Source organism: Nesoenas mayeri (genome assembly GCF_963082525.1).
Source record: "Nesoenas mayeri genome assembly, chromosome: 5".
Classification (NCBI taxonomy): Eukaryota; Metazoa; Chordata; class Aves; order Columbiformes; family Columbidae; genus Nesoenas; species Nesoenas mayeri.
The window spans coordinates 19,530,161-19,551,927 of NC_137548.1; the positions used below are offsets into that span (position 1 = coordinate 19,530,161).

At 39.8% G+C, this 21,767-nt stretch overlaps 1 protein-coding gene across 1 annotated transcript in view; it reads left to right on the forward strand.

Moving 5' to 3' along the window:
• Window positions 1-21,767, forward strand: part of KCNK10 (potassium two pore domain channel subfamily K member 10) — a gene marked incomplete at both ends in the record, with an annotated part of 62,032 nt that overhangs the window by 32,471 nt on the left and 7,794 nt on the right. Inside the window, one exon of the mRNA XM_080345238.1 lies at window positions 3,017-3,177. Within this exon, the coding sequence (XP_080201364.1) occupies window positions 3,017-3,177 (161 nt within the window). The remainder of the gene's footprint in view (window positions 1-3,016; window positions 3,178-21,767) is intronic.

Sequence of the window (21,767 nt, forward strand, 5' to 3'; positions counted from 1 at the left end):
CAGGGTAGAATAGCAATGCTGAACTGAAAACAAGTAGCACTGATGTGGCTAAAGGCTTTATAACCCTGTTCTTGATGTAGATACAGTTGGTCCTAATTTTCAGTAAAAAAAACCAAGCAGCAGTACCCAATGAAATAGCTGTTCCCCAGTCATTGGGAATTTGGATTTAAATATTATAGATTATTTACCCATAAGGGTAACTTTCTTCTTAAGTGCATCAGTTACTTTTGGGTTATGCTCTTTAGTCTAATATAAGTAATTTTTCTCCTACGCTACTGCTTGTAACCGGAAATATTTTCACGTAAATATTCTTCCTTGAAAATTCTTGCTTGTTTTCATACTAATATTTGGAAAGAATTCCACAATTTTTTTTTCTATTCTAGAACTTATGGCCTTTAAATATTTACACATTTCTCTGTATTAGATGAAGGGTATACTGAATGGCTCCATTTATTTTTCTTGAATCACTAATTTTAGTAATTCCATTATTCCGGCCCTTATCATCTGTCCCCCCTATACATCATGTCCAATGTACTTAGTGTCTTGATCTCTGAATTCTCTCCTTAGATATGCTGAGGTTTTTATCCTTTTTTCTGTGAGCCAATTCTTCTCTTGAAGTTTTTCCAGGCAGCTGGGATTTCAAAACATGGTCTCAGGGGTAAAAAATTATAAACTGATAACATTGATGATAAAGTTAATCTGCTGATAATTATACAGTGGTTTGATAATTACAAGCTGGATTTCAGTGCTGTCATGGTTAGCGGTCAAGAGATCTGATTATTTGGAAATCACTGGCAAATTGTTGCTTTTTATTTGCATTGCCTTTGGGTATTATTGTCATTTAAATATGGGATAAATTGCTTTTTTGTATTACAATTGTGATGCAGACACTGGTGACTATATAAACAAATAATCTCACAGTCACATAACTCCTTCATTAAAGTGTGAGAATCTGACAATTCTGCAACTTCTTTATGCACGTAATACAACAACAACAACAACAACAACAAAATCCTGCGGCAGTTACAAGACTTGCTGTGGTGATCATTTCAAACAGTGGAGTCTGTGCCTTTGGCTCTGCCTTTTCTGTGTGTGGGCAAAGGAGAGATTGTATAGAGCGTACTCCCCTCTGTTTTCCTCCATATATATTACCATCTACTTTCAATGGTAGCATAAAACCAGGGGGCGGAGAAAAAGAGATCATTTCTAAATCAAATGTAAAAAAACCCTCCCTTAATATTTGTTTACTCAGTAAACCCAAGTTACAAGCTTTTAAATTACTCATTAAAATAAATGCCACTATGTAGGCATAGTTTATGTAGGCATATTCATTGACATCTGCTACTTAAATAACTTATTGAAAAGAACTTGGATTTCTGCCCATATTTGCTTTAAATTCTCCATGAATTAGATTTTCATACACTGCATAAAGTCTTCGTATTGTGTATGGGCATGAAAAAGATTTTATTTTATCCACCAGAGCTCTATTAGGGCTACACAGACACTCCACAGATTGCCTAGTCAACCTCAGTCCACTGGCCTGTGGAGCCTGGATTTAGTTGGACTTTGAGGATCTGGGATCATGGATGCAACCATGAAAAGGACTGTGGGCTGTGGGCTGGGAGAGAGACAGGGTTGTGAAATTATGTATAGTCAAAATACAAATCTCTATAACATTTCAGTAAAGATACCTTGACTGAAATGAAAAGGTGTAAATATTACTACCACAATTCTTGTTTCTTCTTTTTAACATTAACATTTTAACAGCATTACCATGGCTGCCAGTCATAGTGCTCTGCATACATTCCTACAGTTAAATTCACACAGGTGGTGCAGGGAAGGGAAGAGGTATCTGAACAAACAGGGGTGACTACATGTAGATTACTGCATAGGACAGGTGGAGAGCTGTCCTGTGCAGTCATCAGTATGTTAGGCTTTTAAGAATACCCCAGAGGAGTGCTCCAAACAAGATTCCTGCTACTTTGCAAGGTGCAAAGGTCCCATTGCTCATGCATCTCCCTCTCCCTAGATTGCCTGATCTGCTGCTTATTTGCTCTCTAGCTATAGAAACATCACGGTAAAGAGGACTACAGTATTTTTGAATAGTTAACAGAAGATTTACTGTCCATGATAGACCTCTGAGTCCATCTTTTATATGCCCTGTGCTGATAATTAGGCCTTTTCTGCCAGTATCGGGTATTCCCAATGTTTTATATGGAGTTACAAGGCTGGGAATTGACACCAAACATGGCCAGGCATGCTTGGGACAAAATAAGTGTTTTCTGTCAGAATGTGCAGTTGGTCAGACATCTTGGTCAGAATCTGTGATCAGTTTGACAGCCCCAAGTTATCCTAACAGAGGGTGGAAGACAGGCATCTATGTGCCTTTATTACACGATCAGCAATGCCTTTAAATATAAATGGAGTAGGATCGTCAGAGAGAAGACTTAAAAACTTCATTTCTAAAAGATATTGAAAACACTTATGAAATACAAATGTTAGGCTCTTTTTTTACCACATTGAAGGAGGAACTGAATAAATAGTTCAAGGCCAGATTCACAGAATGTGGGTACAGTTTGGTGTTCACAGTGTGACTAGTCAGTGTGATGAGAGGCTGAGGAAATTAGGAGCTACCCACTGAAAATGAGCCTTGTCAGGTGAACCATGCTCCCATCAGGAGGTCACTGGCACAGCCCAAGAAAAGCAGCAGCGTGCAGGCACCAGGCCAGCACAGGGGGATTTTTGTGCCATGATAAATCAAGCCAGGTTAATTAATCAAACAACAACTTTAGTTAGGACCTGAATCTATAAAAAATATGGGTAACTGAGGCTGCAAGAAGAACCAAATTGCAGAGACTAGCTTGCCTAGGAAATGACATCATGCCATGGAAAGTCTGGAAATAGGAATTACATGTGGAAAAAAGATATGCCTGCAGGAACACCAGTACTTACTTCTAAACCCATTAGTTTTTCTAAAAAGTCCTGTATAGGTTCTGACAATGTTTTTTCTCCTCAGGGTATGGGAACATAGCCCCAAGCACTGTCGGAGGCAAGATTTTCTGCATCTTGTATGCCATCTTCGGGATTCCACTGTTTGGCTTCTTGCTGGCTGGGGTTGGAGACCAACTTGGAACAATCTTTGGGAAGGGTATCGCAAGGGTGGAAAAAGTTTTCAGAGTAAGCTCACTGTCAATTTTCTGCTTGTGTTGTATAACTTGCTTTTAATGCTGTTGCTGTTGTCTGCAGTCCTTTTTACATGTTTGGCACCGTGGAATACTGACATGCCTAGTTGAGATGATGCTTAGTCTTCTTAGGGGCCTCTAGTCAATGAAGTGAAATAGGCTTCTCTAGATGGTGATTGCAGGGATTATAGATCAAGCTCTAAATTTCCTTCTTGAGGCTATCTCTGGAGAATGTATATCCTAAGCTGGGTTGCTTACAAAGACTGGTCGCAAAACATATATGTCAATTCACTGAAAACAGAGAGAAGATAGTAGAACTGGAGGAAAAGGTATCCAGAGTAGGTCCTGATTGTGTTACTAATAAAGTGTAAAAGACTTGGAAAGAGGTGTTACTGGAGTGAATGTGAACTTGGGAAGAGAGATGGCTGAGTGATTTACCTTCACTGTGACAGGATTGATGTGTTCGAGTAGACCTACAGCTGCAAAAACTCGCATAAGGCCATGTTGAGGTTTTGATTGCGGGGTGACAATAAAACCCTGGCAGATGTATTGTTAACCTCCTCTCCCCCACCTCTTCCCTACCAGCCCCTCCCTCTCTCCCCTTCCCACTCAGGACAGGCGATTGGGAGGGAAAGAAGGACAGAGAGAAGAGAGCTGGAAAAATTAACAATGTTTTACTAATGCTACTAATAAGAATAGAGAAAATAATACAAAATATACAAAACCAATCTTGAAAGTCCCAGCAACTGCAGAGCCGGCACCCAAAGTCCTGGACTGGACTCTCCAGCCAGACGGAGCTGGATTCAGTCTGTCACTAGGCCTCAGTTTACAGGGACGACTAGCAAGGTCCTCTCCTAATGTCGGTCATAAAGAAAAAGGGACGAGATCCTCGTGATCTCACACTTTTATATGAAGTATTCATGTGAATGGGATGTTATACTCTGTTTGTCAGTTTCTTGGTCACCTGTTTCTCGTTGCCCCTCTCGTGAGATGTCCATCCATGCTTATCAATAACTTCGCATTCCATTGCTATGTTTACCAAAACATGTATCTGGTTTTCCAGGAAAATGCAGCTAATATGAAGGCTTTAGCTGTCAGGCAGATTCACTAAAAGAAAACTTGTTTTTAACAAAACCAGGACAGGCCACTTACTGGAATCATCTTCATGGTATTTACCTGCCCTACCTACCATGTGTACCTCCTGCACTAGATTTTTGTAGAGGTGTCCCCATGTGTCATTTCACCTCATGTTGCCAGTACTCCCCATTTTTGAGCCTGTAAGCAATTCTTCACAAGCAGTGCCACAGACCTGGCAAATGCTGTTTTGCTAATATGCCAATGGTTCACTTCAGGGATTCTCTTTGAAGCAGAACTTCCAGAAGTGACCTGTGTGAGGTTCTCCCAGAGGTGGCATAACTGGGGATAAGTCTTTCTAGGGATGGAAAGCTGTCCAAGCTGGTTAGTCTAATAGGCATCTATTTCTAAAACATTTGCACAGATGAGAGCAAATTACTTGTAACTGTTTTTTGAAAATAAGTAATTGAGTATTAGACTGGAATATGAGCAATTTCTCTTTGATTCACAGAATCACAGAATTTTAGGGATTGGAATGGACCTCAAAAGATCATCTAGTCCAATCCCCCTGCCGGAGCAGGAACACCCAGATGAGGTTACACAGGAATGTGTCCAGGCAGGTTTTGAACGTCTCCAGAGAAGGAGACTCCACAACGCCCCTCGGCAGCCTGTTCCAGTGTTCTGTTACCCTCACTGTGAAGAAGTTTCTTCTCATGTTTAAGTGGAACCTCTTGTGTTCCAGTTTGCACACATTACCCCTTGTCCTACCATTGATTGTCACCAAGAAGAGCCTGGCTCCATCCTCGTGACACTCACCCTTTACATATTTATAAACATTAATGAGGTCACCCCTCAGTCTTCTCCAAGCTAAAGAGCCCCAGCTCCCTCAGCCTTTCCTCGTAAGGGAGATGCTCCACTCCCTTCATCATCTTTGTTGCCCTGTGCTGGACTCTCTCCAGCAGTTCCCTGTGCTTCTGGAACTGAGGGGCCCAGAACTGGACACAGTGTTCCAGATGCGGTCTCACCAGGGCAGAGTAGATGGGGAGGAGAACCTCTCTCAACCTAAATTACTGTGAAGTGTCCCAGACCAGCCATAGGGAGTATCTCAGGCTTAACCTGTCAATATGATAGTTTATGTATAAAATAAAACATGTTCTACTTGAAATATTTCAAGGTTCTTAAATGAATGCTCATACTGTTTCATACGGATTATAGCCCTTTGGCACGTAATGGGAGTTCTTTTGGTGTTTAAAAGATTCCTTCCTTTTCTTGAATTAATGCAGTTGCTTGTTGTTTGTAACAATCTAAATTGTTTCTTTTCCCTCTTGGCCTTTTATCAGCTTCCAAAGCAATTTAGAGATCTGTGGTCCTCTTGTTTAGCCAAGATACAGGTTTATTCCTTTTATTTTGATTCTCATAAATCCATTGTGTACATTTTTTTTGTGATTTGGTTGATGAGGTTACACATAATTTCCTTCAATGTTCCTAGTAATGAGGTTGAGCTATTTGAAATATTCATGATATAGTTTACAGTTTACATGCATTGTAGTAGCTAGTCTTAGTATCAGTGGTTTCAGTTTATATGATTATTTACATAATATTTGACATATTATAAGTGATCATTAATACATTATACATGATATATACTTTCTCATGCAGAATTTAATAATAATTTTAGTAACTACATAAATAACTATCACATTGTGTTTACATTGTTAGACTTCATAAATGTTTGGACTTAATCAGAGAATCCAAAAATCAAGTAATAATTTTTGATTTACTCTTAAGCAGTAAACAAAATTTAGTTCAATGTGTAACTCTTGTTTCTTACTTTGTAACTGTCTCCATAATAAACTCAAATTCAGTATGTTTGTGGGTGTAAGCAACCTGCTACAACCTTTATACAGAGGACATAAAAATTAGAATAGTTAGGAGGAAAATAAAAGGAACAAATGTAGGCTAAAAAGACACTGACAGAGGTAATAAAATACAAGGTGGTGTGGTATGCCTTACAAATCTTGTGGAGTTAGCTAAGGGGTCATTGAGTGTGTATCAATCATTTAGTGATGTAACAAATTGAATTTCCAAAAAGCTTTTGACAGGTTTTGTCATCAAAGACTATAAGGAAATTAAACTCTGATGAGGTAAGAGAGAAGGTGTCACGCATTAGTATGTGCTTAAAGGGTGAATGGAGATTAGGAATAGATGGTAGCATTATCAGTGTGATTCTACTCAAGTCCTTCTGGGGTCTTACTGTTTTGATAGGGATGGCCTACAATGGTTCCAACAAGATGAGTATGTAGGTGACAGAGCAAATTACATCCGTAGATGTTTCAAGATAGCAAAAATGGAAGCTGCAAAAGGGTGATAAGATGATAAATGAAATCCAGTGTTGGCAATGCAAAATAATGCATATTTCTTGAGTTTGAGGAAAGAAATCCTACTATATTCATACAGGCATGGTATCAAATTTCACTACTCACAAAGGGACCTGGGATTATTATGGATGATTCTCTCGAAATAACACTGCAAAACTTAGCAGCAGTTACAAAAGGAAGAAAGACTGTCAGCAAAGGGGTTGAAAACCAAAAGATCATTTTACCATCACACAATTCCATTGTGCATTTGCACCATGAATATCGCATGCAATTCTTGTTATCCCATTTTGAACAGCAATTAATAGAAATGAAAGTCAGTGCTAGGTCTGCCCCCACGGGCCTTGTAGCTGAGTCTCTAAGACCGCATTCACTAGCTACCTGTATTATTTGCCTTCTAGTGGGTCCTCAAGTGCAATTTGGGACAATCCAGCTTGTACCCTTGGGAAAGGGAATGGGAAGAAACTTTGCATGAGTCTGCGACATAGTATATCAAGTTTCCATATGCATATGCCTCAACACTCTGCTTGTGCCTGTCTCCAGTTGCCTCTGTTTATCCTGTTCACTCTTAGGGATGTTACATGGCTGGTGTCAGAACAGCAGAAAGTTCCTGAAATCCTTGCAACTTTTTCACCATCTGTACAGGTAGATGGGATTTGAAGGCAACTGGATCTTGCATTGTGGTTAGGATCGTTTTTGGAGCTAGGTAAGAGGCAGTCTGCATACACTGGCAGCCAGGAAGGAGAGGAAGGAGTCTCTGTTGGCACAGCGGTCTTTTCACCCAACTCATGTCCTTAACTCATGTCTCATGCTCCACTCAGCAGCGCAACTAAGCATGAGCCCACACCAGGCGAGGGACAGCTTGCCCCTGGCATCCTCCAGCATAGCTGGGAAGATGAAAGGAGGATTCTTCCCAGAGGAGTTGTGCTAGTGCACTTCTGCTGCCTCTGACATGACCTGTGTGGAACCCCACCGAACCTGCATTAACTAGCAGCACAAATTAGAGCCTGAGAATGCCTCCTTTATCTATTGCAGTGATCAGCCCACTCACTCTATGGCAATTTTAAGAACAGTCTGAACTCCGTAAAGGGGGAAAGAGATCTGTTCGTATCAAATACACACTACCCACTGTATTGACAAAATATTTCAGCAGAAGAGCTGGACACATACCACTGCTCATCTTGTAATCCAAAGTGCTGCCCCTATTTCTGTGTGTAGATAAGCAAGGAAACAGCTATTCATTTGTGACTAAGTAGGACTGGAAGTATTTAATTGCAACATAAGGCTTTGTAAAAACACTAACTTTTCATGTATTTTATTAGGAAAGGGAGTCACTGGCAGAGTGATGCTGCCTGGGATACGAGGAGGTATCCCAAACACCATGCATTGGCTATTGTGCCATTTGTCCTACTGGAGTAATTGTGTGTAGTACAAGTGAACATCAACCAGGTCAGAGACGTAAACCAAAGCATCCCCCACACAAGCCCTACCTACTCAGCTACTGATGATTCCTGTATGTGTCATCTTCAGTAATCTGGGCAGAACCTGACTACTAGTCTGTTCTCACATCTGTACAAGTGTGATTCCCCAGAAAATGGATATATACAGGGTCACCAGATTCACTATACGCACTGGTCACAGGCATTCAGTATCTGAGTTCAGTAATGGATCAGTTATCCAAGCCCATCTTAGAAAACCACGTATGCACTCTAAATCTAATTTAAAAGTTGATAATTCTTACAAATTATTTTCACCTGGCAAAGATTTCCAGACACTACAGAAATGAAATATGCATTCCAAGGTGACTTAAAACCATAAAAGTAGAATTGTTATCTCACACATGAAAGGAATCCTATGAACAACTTGAGACTGTTTCTATAATAAACAGCAAAACAAGCTCCATTCTTTTGGCTTGCTCTGTATGCACAGAGACTGTGAACATCTAAAGACAGAAAGGAAAGCACTCCATAGGCAGAGTGCAGAGTTACAGAATGCAGGATCTGTCATTAGCGTGAATTAAGTATAAGCTAGATTCAGATAGTCTTTATTCAAACTTTGTAATGAGTGTTTACATTCTCACTGGAAGTTGATGGCATAAGCATGATCTGACAGCTTTTCCCTCATCTTGCAGTTCAGAACAGACGCAGGCATTCAGCTTTTGCACAACGTGCTTCTGAGGGCACTCCAGGATTTTCTGGCTTCTAAGGTGAAGCCACTGTGAGCAGTTCCTGGACTTGGTTACTGGTTCCACTCCTCTGGCTTACAGTGTGACGCTGAGGTCAGGTCTTCCAACACAGCTGGTAGGGTGTGCATTACAATACGGGATGTGAGCAAGCAGGCAGAGACATGGCCGGTGGCATGGCTGTGCCCCTGGAGCTCAGCTCTCAAAAATTGACACTGCTTAGTGCAGAAATGCAATACCTCTGTAAACAACTCCACTGAACGAGGGAATTGTCAGAACAGACATCTGCTACCTGTCTTTCATGTTTTCAGCTTAGAGAACCTGTTTGGCCATTGATCTCGTGAGAAATTCTTTGCTTTAGATGTGAGAGACAAGTAAGTGTTATGAAAATGACATACACCTTTTTTTTCTTTTTTTCTGAAAGAAAGCAGTAGGCATTATCTTAACTTTGATACAATCCTAGGAAAAGTTGTTCTTAATGGGAGGCTGGAGCAGGGGCAGGAGTAAGAGAAGTCCCACTTAGCTGGTGGAAAGCTTTATTTTAGCAGCTGCCAAAGCTCTACCTTTCCTAAACTTAGTTATTTGTCTTTCTGAATACATCTGATCTACCCTAGCTACTCTTTCTCTTAAAGATTCAACTTATTTTTAGAGATTTTTGTCTTCTCTGGTCTCTTTTGTTGCTATACAAATGATAGGAATTGTCTTTACAGATTCCTTATCTGAAAACAAGTGGAAAGCAGATCCTGGGAAAGAAACTTCGTATAAGAGAGTAGTGGTGCAGAGGAGGAATACTTAAAAATACAGTCTTTTTTCTTTGTTTCCCCTCTGTCTATCCATTTTCTCTGTTATCTGTCCCCTTCCTCTCTCTCCTCCTCTTCTTTCCCTTGGCGCAAATCAAACCTGTGGTATTATACCTGATACCAGTGCAGGATTGGTGAGTGAGTTCTCAACAAAAGTTTTCTGTTCAAAGTTGTTCGAAGGTTCCTTGAAGTACCACCTTGACCTCTGCTGCCCTAGGGCAATGCTATACTCAGGGACCCCATCTGCTTCCTGCCAGGCAGCCCCCACCCTGCACATTCTCCTCCAGCCCCGCCTCAGCATTGCATCTTCTAATTTTTGGCAGCTGAATCAAACTTTCAGGTGAGACCATTTCCAGAGCCAGACATTCAAATCTAGTACACTGCTGGATTTGCAGTCTTGCTACTGAATTCAAAATTTGGCACACAGTTAACAGGAAAATATGTTATAACCTCGGTGATACGTTAGCTATTTGTAGTTCTGAATATATGATGTGACACCTGCATTTCTGAGCAGATTCAATTAATGGAAGACCGATGGAAAAGCTTCCTCTCTACTTCCTGTTAGCTAATGAAAATACATCAAAAATCAACACAATCTCTTTTATTTTATTTTATTACATTTCGTTACTAGCCAACATCAGTGTATTATTATACCAGCTGCTAAAAACCCACTCAAGATATTAATACTCTGTCTTTTATTTTTTTAATATAATACCATTCATTATGCTTTTCTGTAAGGAAAAAAGCCACTTTAAAAAAATCACTCAAGAACTTCCACAAGGATACAGTTCAGCACAATGATCAATCTGCCATCTGCTGGAATCCTGTCTCTGGACAGAGTTGTCAGGATGGTGCATGAAATTCAACCTAGTGGTGCACATACACGGTATTATTCCAAAATGACAGAAGATTTATGAGCTGAATTTTCAGTGTTCAGAGCTTGGCCAAACAATTTCCTGGGTCATTTCCACCAAAAAAGAAGTCTGAGAAATATGAAAAATCAGTCAGCAGAAAGGAATCCTACGTTTCCTTTATACAGTAAGGATTTCTATTTGTTGCAATGAAGATCATTACATTCTGTTATTGGTTATTAGCACTTTGATTCCATAGAACAGGGATTTTGATTCCCAGGAACAGGATCTCAGTGCACGAAGACTGTGGAAACACTGATTTGTAAGCAGTGTTTTTAAATGGTCAGGAAAATGATGTGACAGTAGCAAATAGCAGGTTGATTTTGGAACAGAAAGTTTTGAAGGGAAGAAGTCAGATGGAAATTAAAGTGAGGCTGAGAGGGTGAAAGAAGTAGTTAGGGATGATAAGTGAAGCTACCATGAAGATATTGTGATAAGAAAGGGTGAGCAGGAGCAAACAGCCATTCGCTACATGGCAGAAGAAATTTTCCTTCACAATTCCCTTACTTCACTTTCCCCAGCAAAAATAATGTTTCATATGTTTCATACTTGGTAAGTTACCTGTGGGAAAACTTTGAGGAAGAAATGATGCAAACACTTTTGTCATACACAAGATCACTTTGTTACTGGAAGAGCAAAGGTGATGTAGCCTTGAAGATAAACACTATGCAGACTAAAAAGTATGCTGACCTGAAACATTTTTCATTTGATTCCTGTGATTCTCTGCATCTCTCACTAGTTGGGAATTTGCTTCTTTGAAGCTTCTCCTGTTTTTTTTTTTTTTTTGCAGCAGAATAACTTGCTCAGGAAAAAAAATACCATGTGTAGTGAGAGCTTGTACAGATAGGAAGAGGTGTTTTAGAGCAATGATTTACAAACCCAGAGTAGTATCAGTAAGAAATTAATGTAAACAATCTCACCTTACTATCTGTTCTTTTGCCTATAATACCTTAAAGGTGCACCTGAGAATCACAGTTTCCTGAGCGAGATTTAAAAAGGGGTGCTTGTAGGTCAGCAGAGAATTGGTTTGCGTATATAGATACTTATGTGGTCTTTATTTCAACTAGGTCTGCACTTGAATGTACATTTCAGATCTCAGTATCATGAAATTTAGGAGTGACTTAAAACAAAACCTAGATCCAGATCTGAATTTTGCAGTTAACACTGAGTTTATGGATGCATGCCTAGTCAAATACCAGCAGAAGAGATCTGCAGGCAATCTGTTATCCTTCATAATCCTCATAAAGCATATTTGGCTAAAAATGGACTTTACAACATAAGGAAAAAAAAAAAAAATCTAGACACACTCCAGTATTTGCCAGCAATACATCCATAGTGCCTTATGTATGTAGCAAATATTTTAATTTCATTTTCAGTTCTTCTGTTTTAAATCTGAAGGCATGCTTTTTGTAACTTAGCTGATGATAATCAGCTGGTAGCCTGGGCTGCAGTGATCATACAGTGGTGGAGTTCGCAGTCCTGAGGGATGTGGGTCAGTTAAATAGTAAAGTCAGGAGCCTGAATTTTAGGAAAGCCCACGATCAGCTGTTCAAGGAGTTGGCCAACAGGACTCCCTGGGAAACCGCCATCAGGGGCAAGTGAGCAGAACAGAACTGACAGAACTTTAAAGATGCTTTCCATAGAGCACAAGATCTCTCAATCACCAGGTGTAAGAAATCGGGAAAGGAAGGCAAGAGACTGGCACATCTGTGTTGAGACCTGCTAGTCAAACTGAAGAGCCAGAAGAAAATGCACAGGTGGTGAAAGCTTTAGTAGTCCTCGTGCTCCAGTGCTCAGTAGAAGATACTGGCAAATGATAGTCCTATGGGTGAACTAAACAGCTACTGGTGCAGGCTGTGACTTCATTACATGCAGTGACTCTTCATCCACCAGAGCCAAATTTGTCTCTGGATTCTATTTTAGGTTCAACCACTGGCTTATGGTATGGCCTTCAATATGTTGGTTTTACCCTCAGGATCACTTTCCCCCTCCATTATATCTGAGATGCAGGAAAGTATCTTTTTGCTGCACAGTGCCGAGATAGTAAGCCAGTGTTAAAAAATATATGACAAAATCTATGGATTCCAGCTTTTGGCATTTTCTTTCGAATAAGTGGGTATTTAATTCAGTTAGTGATGCTTACAGCTAATCTGCTTTAGAGACATTAACTCACATGCAGCAAACATTTTGCTGATTTGTTCTTATTTACTGGTCTTTGTTATTGAGAACAAGTTTGGAGTCTAAAGCTACATGTGCTGTCTGTAGAGCATGTCTTTCTTTAATCCCGCAAGGGGTAACCTCTTGCAAATTGGCATGTAATTTAGGGGTTAATATTAACCTGAACAGTTAAATTCAGATCTGGACATCTCTGAAAGATCTTTTAAGCAATTTATCAACAATGTCTGTTAAGCCTTCAAGGGCTTGCCAGAAGTATAGCCTCAGCCTGAGGCAACTTCAAAGAGAGGATCATGAAGGTCTTGAGGTGAGTCTGCCTCTAAAGAGAACTCCAGGAGGTGTTGAGCCTGGTAGCAGCTCAAAGAGCATTCCTGGGGTTGCTAGAAAGAGAAGGCAGCAGCTGTAAGAACGTATAACATGGTGACACCGGGAAGAGATAGTAATTGCTCCAATTTTAGAATCAAAGCAGTCTCACTAAAAAGATGATAGTATAAACAGAGGAGCAAACACTGTTTCAAAACTAGTCTTTAAAACTAGCTTAAATCTAGAGTATACTGTTATCTGGAAATCTGAAGTCAGCTTCAGTGCATGGAAACTGAAACCTAATGTGGGTTGAAGCCCATCCCCCAAAGTAATTATCACTGTTATTCCTGTAGTACCTTTTCCTGTGGGTGTTAAGCTGTTGATGACAGGGTGTTTCAGATGGAATCTTGTACTGTTTTGCCTGCTTACGAGAGGCTTTTTAATGTATTTTCATTATTTTTTTCTTCATTATTTAAAATTATTAGAGGTTCAAACCTTCAGTAATTCTTCTTACTGGATTCATACTCTTGTCACTGAACTGCAGTGCTCATAATATTTTACAGCTCTTAGAACATTGTACAAAACCTAGTACAGGAATCCATGATTAATATAAATGCTTTAATATAAATGCTTTATTTATCACTGTTCAGGTATCTGTCTGTATTACAGTAATTTGCAATAGTTCATTTAGGAAACAATTTTCATTGCATCACTTTCTCATCGTGGATAGACTGCAGCTATTGTAGTATATGAAACCAAGATCCAGTGTTATGTTCAGGGTTTTTCTTCATCTACTTTAGCTTTTTTTTTTTTTTTTCACCTGTTTGACTGTTTGCACAGAATTAATTAATAAACCGAATACAGGTGTAGGAGGCAATTAGTGGCTAAAAAACTGATTTAAGTGCAAGTTAACAGAATATTTGGCAAATGACACTGAGTGTATGGGTTTCCAAACCCTTCTATGGATGATGGATCAATCTGTGGTTGAAGAACATAAAAACAATAGAGTAATGATGAAGTAAGTTTTCAGGAAGGGATTTTTTTCCACTTCCCTCCCCCCCCCCACCCCCTTTCTAAATGTGCTCAGGGTGTTTTTTATGCACATCATGGATTTTTTCTGGAATATGATCTCTGTCCTTTTCCAGCTATTCTATTATTCCTTCTATCTGCTTATTTTCTGTTTTCTTTGGTGAAAAAAGATGAGCACTATTTCTTTCTCTATATCAAAGCCCAGTGTTTGCTGCCTCTCATTTAGTTTGAAACCAGATCAGTATGCAGAACGATCTGAATATAAACAGTGGCAAGGAGTTGCATTTTCGTGGAGAACTGAATCCCAGTCTTCTTATTAAAGAAGTTAAACAGCCCTTCTTTATGGTTTGAAATGTTCAGGAACCACTATTCTAAGGGCTAAAACTATATCTGTCTGCCTTGTGCTAAAATTAGTATTAGTGACATAACTTTTAATTGCAGTGAAGTGCATTGGAAATAAACCCTCTGAGTCTCCAACAATTATATCCCATGAAACACAAGACAAACAGGAGCTGAAAGCATGACTAAGAGTTTGCTTAGCAGCTAGGGTTTCTTCAATACTCTGTGTGAAGCTTAAAAATAAGATACTTCAATGGAAGCTGCTGATTAATGCCAAAGTACATGTGAAATTTTCAACCATCAGTCTGGAAGTTGAGATCCTTCCGAAGCACTGATAGTGAATATCCTCCTTTCAATATTGCCTTAAGTTTTGGTCATCTTGCTGTAGAAACATCTTTATGTTCCTGATAATGAATGGTGTCGCAGTTGAGATGGACAAACGACATGGACCAAGTTCTTCCAGGATGGAAGTAGTAGATGCCATTTATTGCTACAAGTGCATTTTTATACAGTTCTACCAATTCATGTGTCTCTTCACTCTTGGTTACAAGTTACAGCAGGAACATCTCATTGGCTAATTTTGCTATCGTCAGTGTTACTCTTCTACTCCCTTCTATCTCACGGGTACATCCCTTCTCTCTCACAAATATAACTTACTGTCTCTGGATACTCCTTTACTCCCATCCTTCTCAAGGGCAAACCTTAATATCTTCAAGGCTGATCTCTGTTTCCATACTCTCTGTCAAGGATTCCACAGACCCGCTGTAGTTTCCCACAGAATGGTGAAGTGCTGAAATACCAAATCCTGTGTGTCGCGTGTTGCCATAACTGAAAACCTGTTTTATATCCTAAAGAAAATCCTAAACTCAAGATTGTTTAGATTTGCAATATGGGGAGTAAAGGAAAAGCAAGACAGAAAAGCAGCTGCAACACAACATCACTCACCATACAGTGATTGTTGATCTTCCTTCTCTCTCAGCAAATAAACAAAGCCATTCTAGTTAGTGTTCTTCAGAGTATCCTCCAGGACTCCTGTGGGCAACCTTTGGGGAAGCATCAGAGACTGAGTGTGAGGGGAGGCAATGGATCTTGGAAAGCAATAGGTAGAAATTACTTCATGAGGGTATCTGTATGTGGTGCCTCATCCCAGGCATGATGACTGTGCTGCTTTCTTACTCAAGACATGCTGCTTCAAGGTTTGGTACAGGCTGAATGTAGTGCTCTGTTGCTTTATGTATTCAGCCTTCACCTTTCAGGACTGTCAAGCTATCATATGAACCACTAACGTTAACTTATATGTTCATATTTTTCCTCGGCACATACACATGCCATTGGGGCAACACGGACTATTTTGAGCCATGGGACAAAGTATTTGATGCATCCTTCACCTTACACTGCCCTCTTTTTACCTTTGGACACAGAAGCTCTAAGCAGGCAGCAGTGGCAGCTCCTCTATAGTGTTGGAGAAGTCTGGGAGGAGCACGGAGAAAGTTATGTCGTGGAGGGAGACTTCTAGGGCTGAGACATTTTCCACTATTTCTACATTTTTGCCTGGAAGGAGCTGCTCTGTCTTCCACATGTTACTTTCCTTGCACTTCTCTGGAATCTGTATCCCACCTAGAGTAAAACTCACTCCCTGTGGGCAAGTTATCTGATAGAATACACTTGCATTACTTGGGTAGTCACAAATAGACTTTTTCTGTAGAAAGACTGCAATATTGCCATCTTTATACTGTTAATAGTCATGTCGAATCTCACTGTGAATACAAAATTTGCTTTGCAGGCTTCTGCAAGAATTTCTTGTAGAGAGTGATGTATGTTATTGTACCTGAGAAGGGAAAAGAGAAGGCTGCTTGGCCAGTTATTCCAAACTAAGCAGACATAGAAAACTGCAGGCCAGAAACAGATACAAGGAGTCTGGCCTGAAGATCTACTCCTGATTTCCAAAGGCCACTGTTAAACCTTTCAATATCTGGTCCAACAAAGTCTCCACTCTAACCTTACAAATGCTGATGGTGCATTCCTAATCACTAGGGAAACATTCTGCAAACTCAACAGTATGAAGGAATCTGGATGCTTTATTCCACTGGAGAGGAAGAAAACAAAACAACAAAATAATAGAACAAAAAATGGAAGTCCAAGCAGAGATTTAAAAAAGAAAGAATACTGAAGTTATCTGCCCTGCTAAGTGGAAATGATTCTAACAAGAATTTCAGTTTTATTTTTCTTGCTGAGACTTTGAGTGTGGCCATGTCATGCAACAGATAACTAGATCTCTCATTGATCTAGCTACACTAATTGTCTTTCTCTTTCTCAGTGCATTCGTTAATTAGATGCTGAGCATGCACTCATAAATCTAGTCTTGCTGATTTGTGGCACTTTGCACCATCATAACTGCATTTTATTTTTAACTGATGAAAGCATTGTCTCAACACTGATGAAAATCAGGCTTATCGGGAATGGCAAGGTAGAATCCATTCAGGTACAGGGAAGTGATGTGGAACATGTATTATTAACCCATTATTGCACTCCCTGAAGAGGGGAATATAGGTGTGACTCAGAAGAGAACTGAAGGAAGGAAGTAGCAATACATTCCAAATTCAGCCTCTGAGAGCATCCTTTGAAATTGCTCTGTGCCATGAGCCTCTGTTGTGCTTTGTCTGAGAAAAGCACATATATACATGGATCCCACTCATTCCACATGTATTTTTTCTTGGGCTGAATACAGCCTAGCCAGAACAGAGCTCTGTTCTGGGATCATTACTGTTGGTTTTGTTTCTTCAGTAGCATAATAAACAATGTGCAGTAATTAGTTGATGCATATCAGAAAGCCCTGTGTGTGCTTTTTAGAGAGAGGAAGAAGATTGCAATGGGGTATATCAAGCCTAGAAAATTTCTGAGCCAGTGTTTCTGTATTTTCCTAACGCAGTATCAGTACTCACATTATGACTGCAGCAAGATCCATGTCTTGAGGTTTATAAAAATAACATTAGAGAGGGCTGCTGCTCTGTGAGAAGCTTGCTGCATATTCCATCTGGGTCTAGACAAACACCCCGCAGAAATGTGCTTTTATAGGGAAAAACAGCAATGTAAAAAAAATTATTCTTTACTCTGACCTGTGCCTTGCATATATTCAGGACTGTCTCTCCCAAGCTTAGTAACAAATGTGAGAACTTACAGCTTTTTATATATCTGACTCCCCTATGGTACTTACTACAGTTAAGAAATAGGGGATGGTTTTTGCATCTTCTTATGCAGCAATAGCAGCTTTCTTTATAAAACATGAGAACTAAAATAGCACTGAGGCACCAAGAAAGCTGGTTAGAGTGGGGGAAGCCTGTCTCTAGTGGAATTGTTCAAATCATTTTTCTTAACCCATGGAGGTGCCTGAAATGTATGTATTTTAAAACATGTTATTTAAAATTCTGCTGTTATGCTTCATGGATGTGGTGAATAGGCCCTGGCTGGCAGCAAGCACCCACACAGCCACTTGCTCACTCCCCTGCCTGCAGCAGGATGGGGAGAAAATAGGAAAAACAAGAATGAGAAAACTCATGGGTCAAAATAAAGACAGCGAAATCACTTATCGGGTACTGTCACAGGCAAAACAAACTTGACTTGGGTATTTAATTTATTGCTAATTGGTATAAAATTTTAGTGACTGAGTTGGGTATTTGGAAATAAAAAAGAAAGAAACAAAAATTCAAAATACCTTTCCTCACCCTTTCCGAGACTCATTTCACCCCAGACATCTCTGCCCATGTTATTGCTGCGGGTCACACTTGGTCCCCCCAGTGTGGCAGGCAGCAGCACAGCAGTTGGAGTCAGGACGCAGCGGATTCTCTCTGCTGCTCCTTCCTCCTCAGCTCTTTTCCTCTGCCCCAGCACTGGTCCTACATGGGCCACAGTCATTCAGTGAAGTACCTGCTCTGCCATCCATCACCTCCCATCCCCTGCCCTTGCTCTTCCTGCTCTCTCCCCTCCTCCTCTGCCTGTCAAGCATTGCTGCACTTTCTTAAATACTTTCCCAGAGGTGTCACCGTCTTGGCTGAGGGGCTCGGTATCCTGTGGTGGCTGTGTTGGAGCTGTCTGATACCAGCTGCATACAGAGAACACAGAAGAACAAAAGATTCATGTATTGTTCTTAGATGTTATCTCTAAGCCAGTGATATTCAAAATACATTTAATTTCAGTCTCATTTAGAATGTGAAGGAGCTAGGAGAAGTTAGAAAGAAATCCACAGTGACAGGCATAGGCAGTAGTGAGGCTGATGCCACCATATCACGGAGGAGCCCTGTCAACCCAGTGCTGGGCCAGTCTTTCCATACAGCCCATTGAGATGGGCATCGCTCTTTACTGAGGTGTGTGCCAGGCTCTGGACCAGGGCTGGATTGCATTTGACTGGTCTGAAAGGACAGCAGCATGACCCTGTGTCTAACTGCACTGTCTGCACTTGCCTAGTATAAATGTTTTGACTGAAGACATACCTAATGTTTGTGGCAGAGAAAAAAGTAGGACTGATATATCTGATACTCTGTTTTATGCTTTGAGTACAAAGACTAGCTTTCTACTTGTTGAAATATCTTGATCTGGAGAAAGTGATGTAGAAGCTGTTTAATTAGTGCATGGGCAGAGACAATCTGTTCCAAGAACAGCTGGCAGCATCAGAGAAGTCATTAAGTTAAGAGTAATTGAAGGAGACAAAAGAAATGTTAAAGAAATATGTTTTCTTTGGAGGAGTGCTCCAAAATACAGAGCCTTGTGAAGAGATGACAACAGCATGTTCCATGAAAACACACTATATGAGCACTAACATTATGCCATTGGTCATCTAGCCAAAAAAGGTAAACAACTTGCGTGGAGTCTTGAGGATATTTGTCAGGAATTCAGAAAAGAAGATGTTTGGAAGACAAAGGAACCATCTGAGCTCACTGTGAAGCAGCAAATGTTCCAGTGGTATTTTTGGTTGAGTAGTACTGTATACTGGGGGAGTTTCTGTGAAATGGGAGGTGACACTACAAAATATTGGAATAAACATATTTGAAATATGATGTTCATGGGAATATGCTCCATATATTTTTTTAGTCTACTCTGATGAATGCCTCTAGCATCGTATACCTGATGTCTCCTCCCTTTCTGAAGGAACATGTTTCATCCCTGTGGCCTCAGTGTGGGAACTTGGGAACTTTGGTCCTTTTGTTGTCATCAGTCAGGTCAGAAAAGTGGCAGAAGCCATGAAAGAATCCAGTTCATGAGCTTTGATCTGTAGGATGAGAGAGAGGGGAAAAAAACAATAAAAAAGATTTATTTTAACTCCTGAAATTATTGTGTAAGACCAAAATTGATAAGACCACCATGTACGTAATAGAAAAGAGAGGAGAAGCAAGGTTACAATTATTGATGGAAAAGATGCATAGGAACTGAATTCCACTGATAAAGATGTCTCAGTCAGAATGTTCTCACCCCTCTTGGCACTGGAGCAGACTGACATTAGGTTGTTTGAATTAATAAGAGCAAGATGGTGTCATATGCAACGACATTGCCCGTTTGGCACTTAACCACCTTGAAAGTAAAATCAGCTTCTTCATTAGTAAATGAAAAGTACAGAAGCATAGAATCATGTAATAGTTTGGGTTGCAAGGGACCTCCAAATCACCTAGTCCAATCCCCTGCAATAAGCAGGGACATCTTTTACTAGATCAGGTTGCTCAGAGCCCCGTCCAGCCTGGCCATGAATGTCTCCAGGGATGGGGCATCTACCACCTCTCTGGGCAACCTGGGCCAGTGTGTCACCACCCTCACTGTAAAATAATTCTTCCTTATATGTAACTAAATCTACCCTCTTTTAGTTTTTTAGAAATTTTAGAAATTTCAAAAATTTATAAATGACCCTTCATAGGTTATTATAACATATGACAGAAGAATCTCCATTAATTTATTCTAAGATTCCTCCTTCAGTCTTTTTCCAGATTAGCTCTAGGAGAATTTAAATTGAGGCCTCTCTCATTAGCAGTCACTAATTTATTTTAATTTGATGAATGTCTCATGAATTACCTGCTTCATCAACCTGGAGAGAACTTGTTGGTAAAACAAAATTAAAAAAAAAATAAAAATAAGTAGAAAACATTTATTTCAAAAGTGTTTTCATTTTACTTAAAGTGCTATGAGTTGAACTACATTCTCTGGAGAAAGGCCTCTCTTACTATTTCATTTTGACACGTATAGAAATTCTATATTTATGCCACAAAATGGGCTCACAGGATGTGTTAGCCTGGCTGGAGTTGCTCAGCTACTTGCCAGTGTACTGCTCCAGATTGCAAATACTATATAAAAGGAAAGTTTGTATTAACCTTTTCAGATTTCTCAGCATTTCTTGTATTTTTATATCTCTACCATATATAGATATAATATATATTTGTTATATTTCTTTTAATAATGACTTGGTACAGTGTGCTATTGCAGTGGCTTAGTCTTGTCTTGATACAACTGTGGCAAAACTGGAATGTAAAAGTTGCATATCCTTATTTCTGAGAACCTGGGCAGCAAAAAATTTTCTTTGTAGGAAAACAGCAAGGCCAACTCCATCCGCAAAGAAAACACGCAAACCAGCCTTTTTGTAATGTGTGATTACTACAATGTACCTATTCCACGAATAACGATATTTATGCCTTAGCATTTTTTTGATCTTTAGCAGTTCTGCTCTACTATGTGAATATCTTCTGAATGCATGTCTAACTGTAAAAAGACCCCCTTTTCACATGTATGCTGAATGTGTTGTCCATTAAGTAATTCTGCTTCTGCGTCTTGCTTTTGTGCTCTTTTCAGTAGCTCTGAAAATGCTGTGCCTGATTCACCTTTGCTTTCTGACTTCATTTGTTCCAGTGGAAGAATAAGGAAAAAATAGACCCTCAGCTGTTCTGCTCTTGTACAAGCAACTGAGGTGCACAATAACCATGAGTCAGGCCTGTCTGCAGAGCCTCTTGTTAACATCATTTCCATTTTTACATAAAAAACCCAACAAACTTTGGCTGAATTTGTCACTCATGAATAAGTGGATGTCCTGAACATTTGGTACTGATTTGTAAGGCCATTCTTTGCACTCCTGTTTCTACCATGAGATTTGACAATCCTGACACATATTGAAATGCATTTTAATGTTGCTATATGGGGACTGGAGGAAGGATTATTATGCATAACTTTGCTTTACTAGTAGTGTTTGACAGTTTCAAAGTACATTTTGTCCCAGGATTCCCAGTGCCATACACCACTGCATGTACCTTATAACTTCCACTGTAGTAAGGTATCTGCCATTTCATTTTTATGTATCAGGAAACTAAACATTTAGTAGAACTGAATAAGTCACCTTGGCCAAATCATAAAATAAACAAGAACTTGGT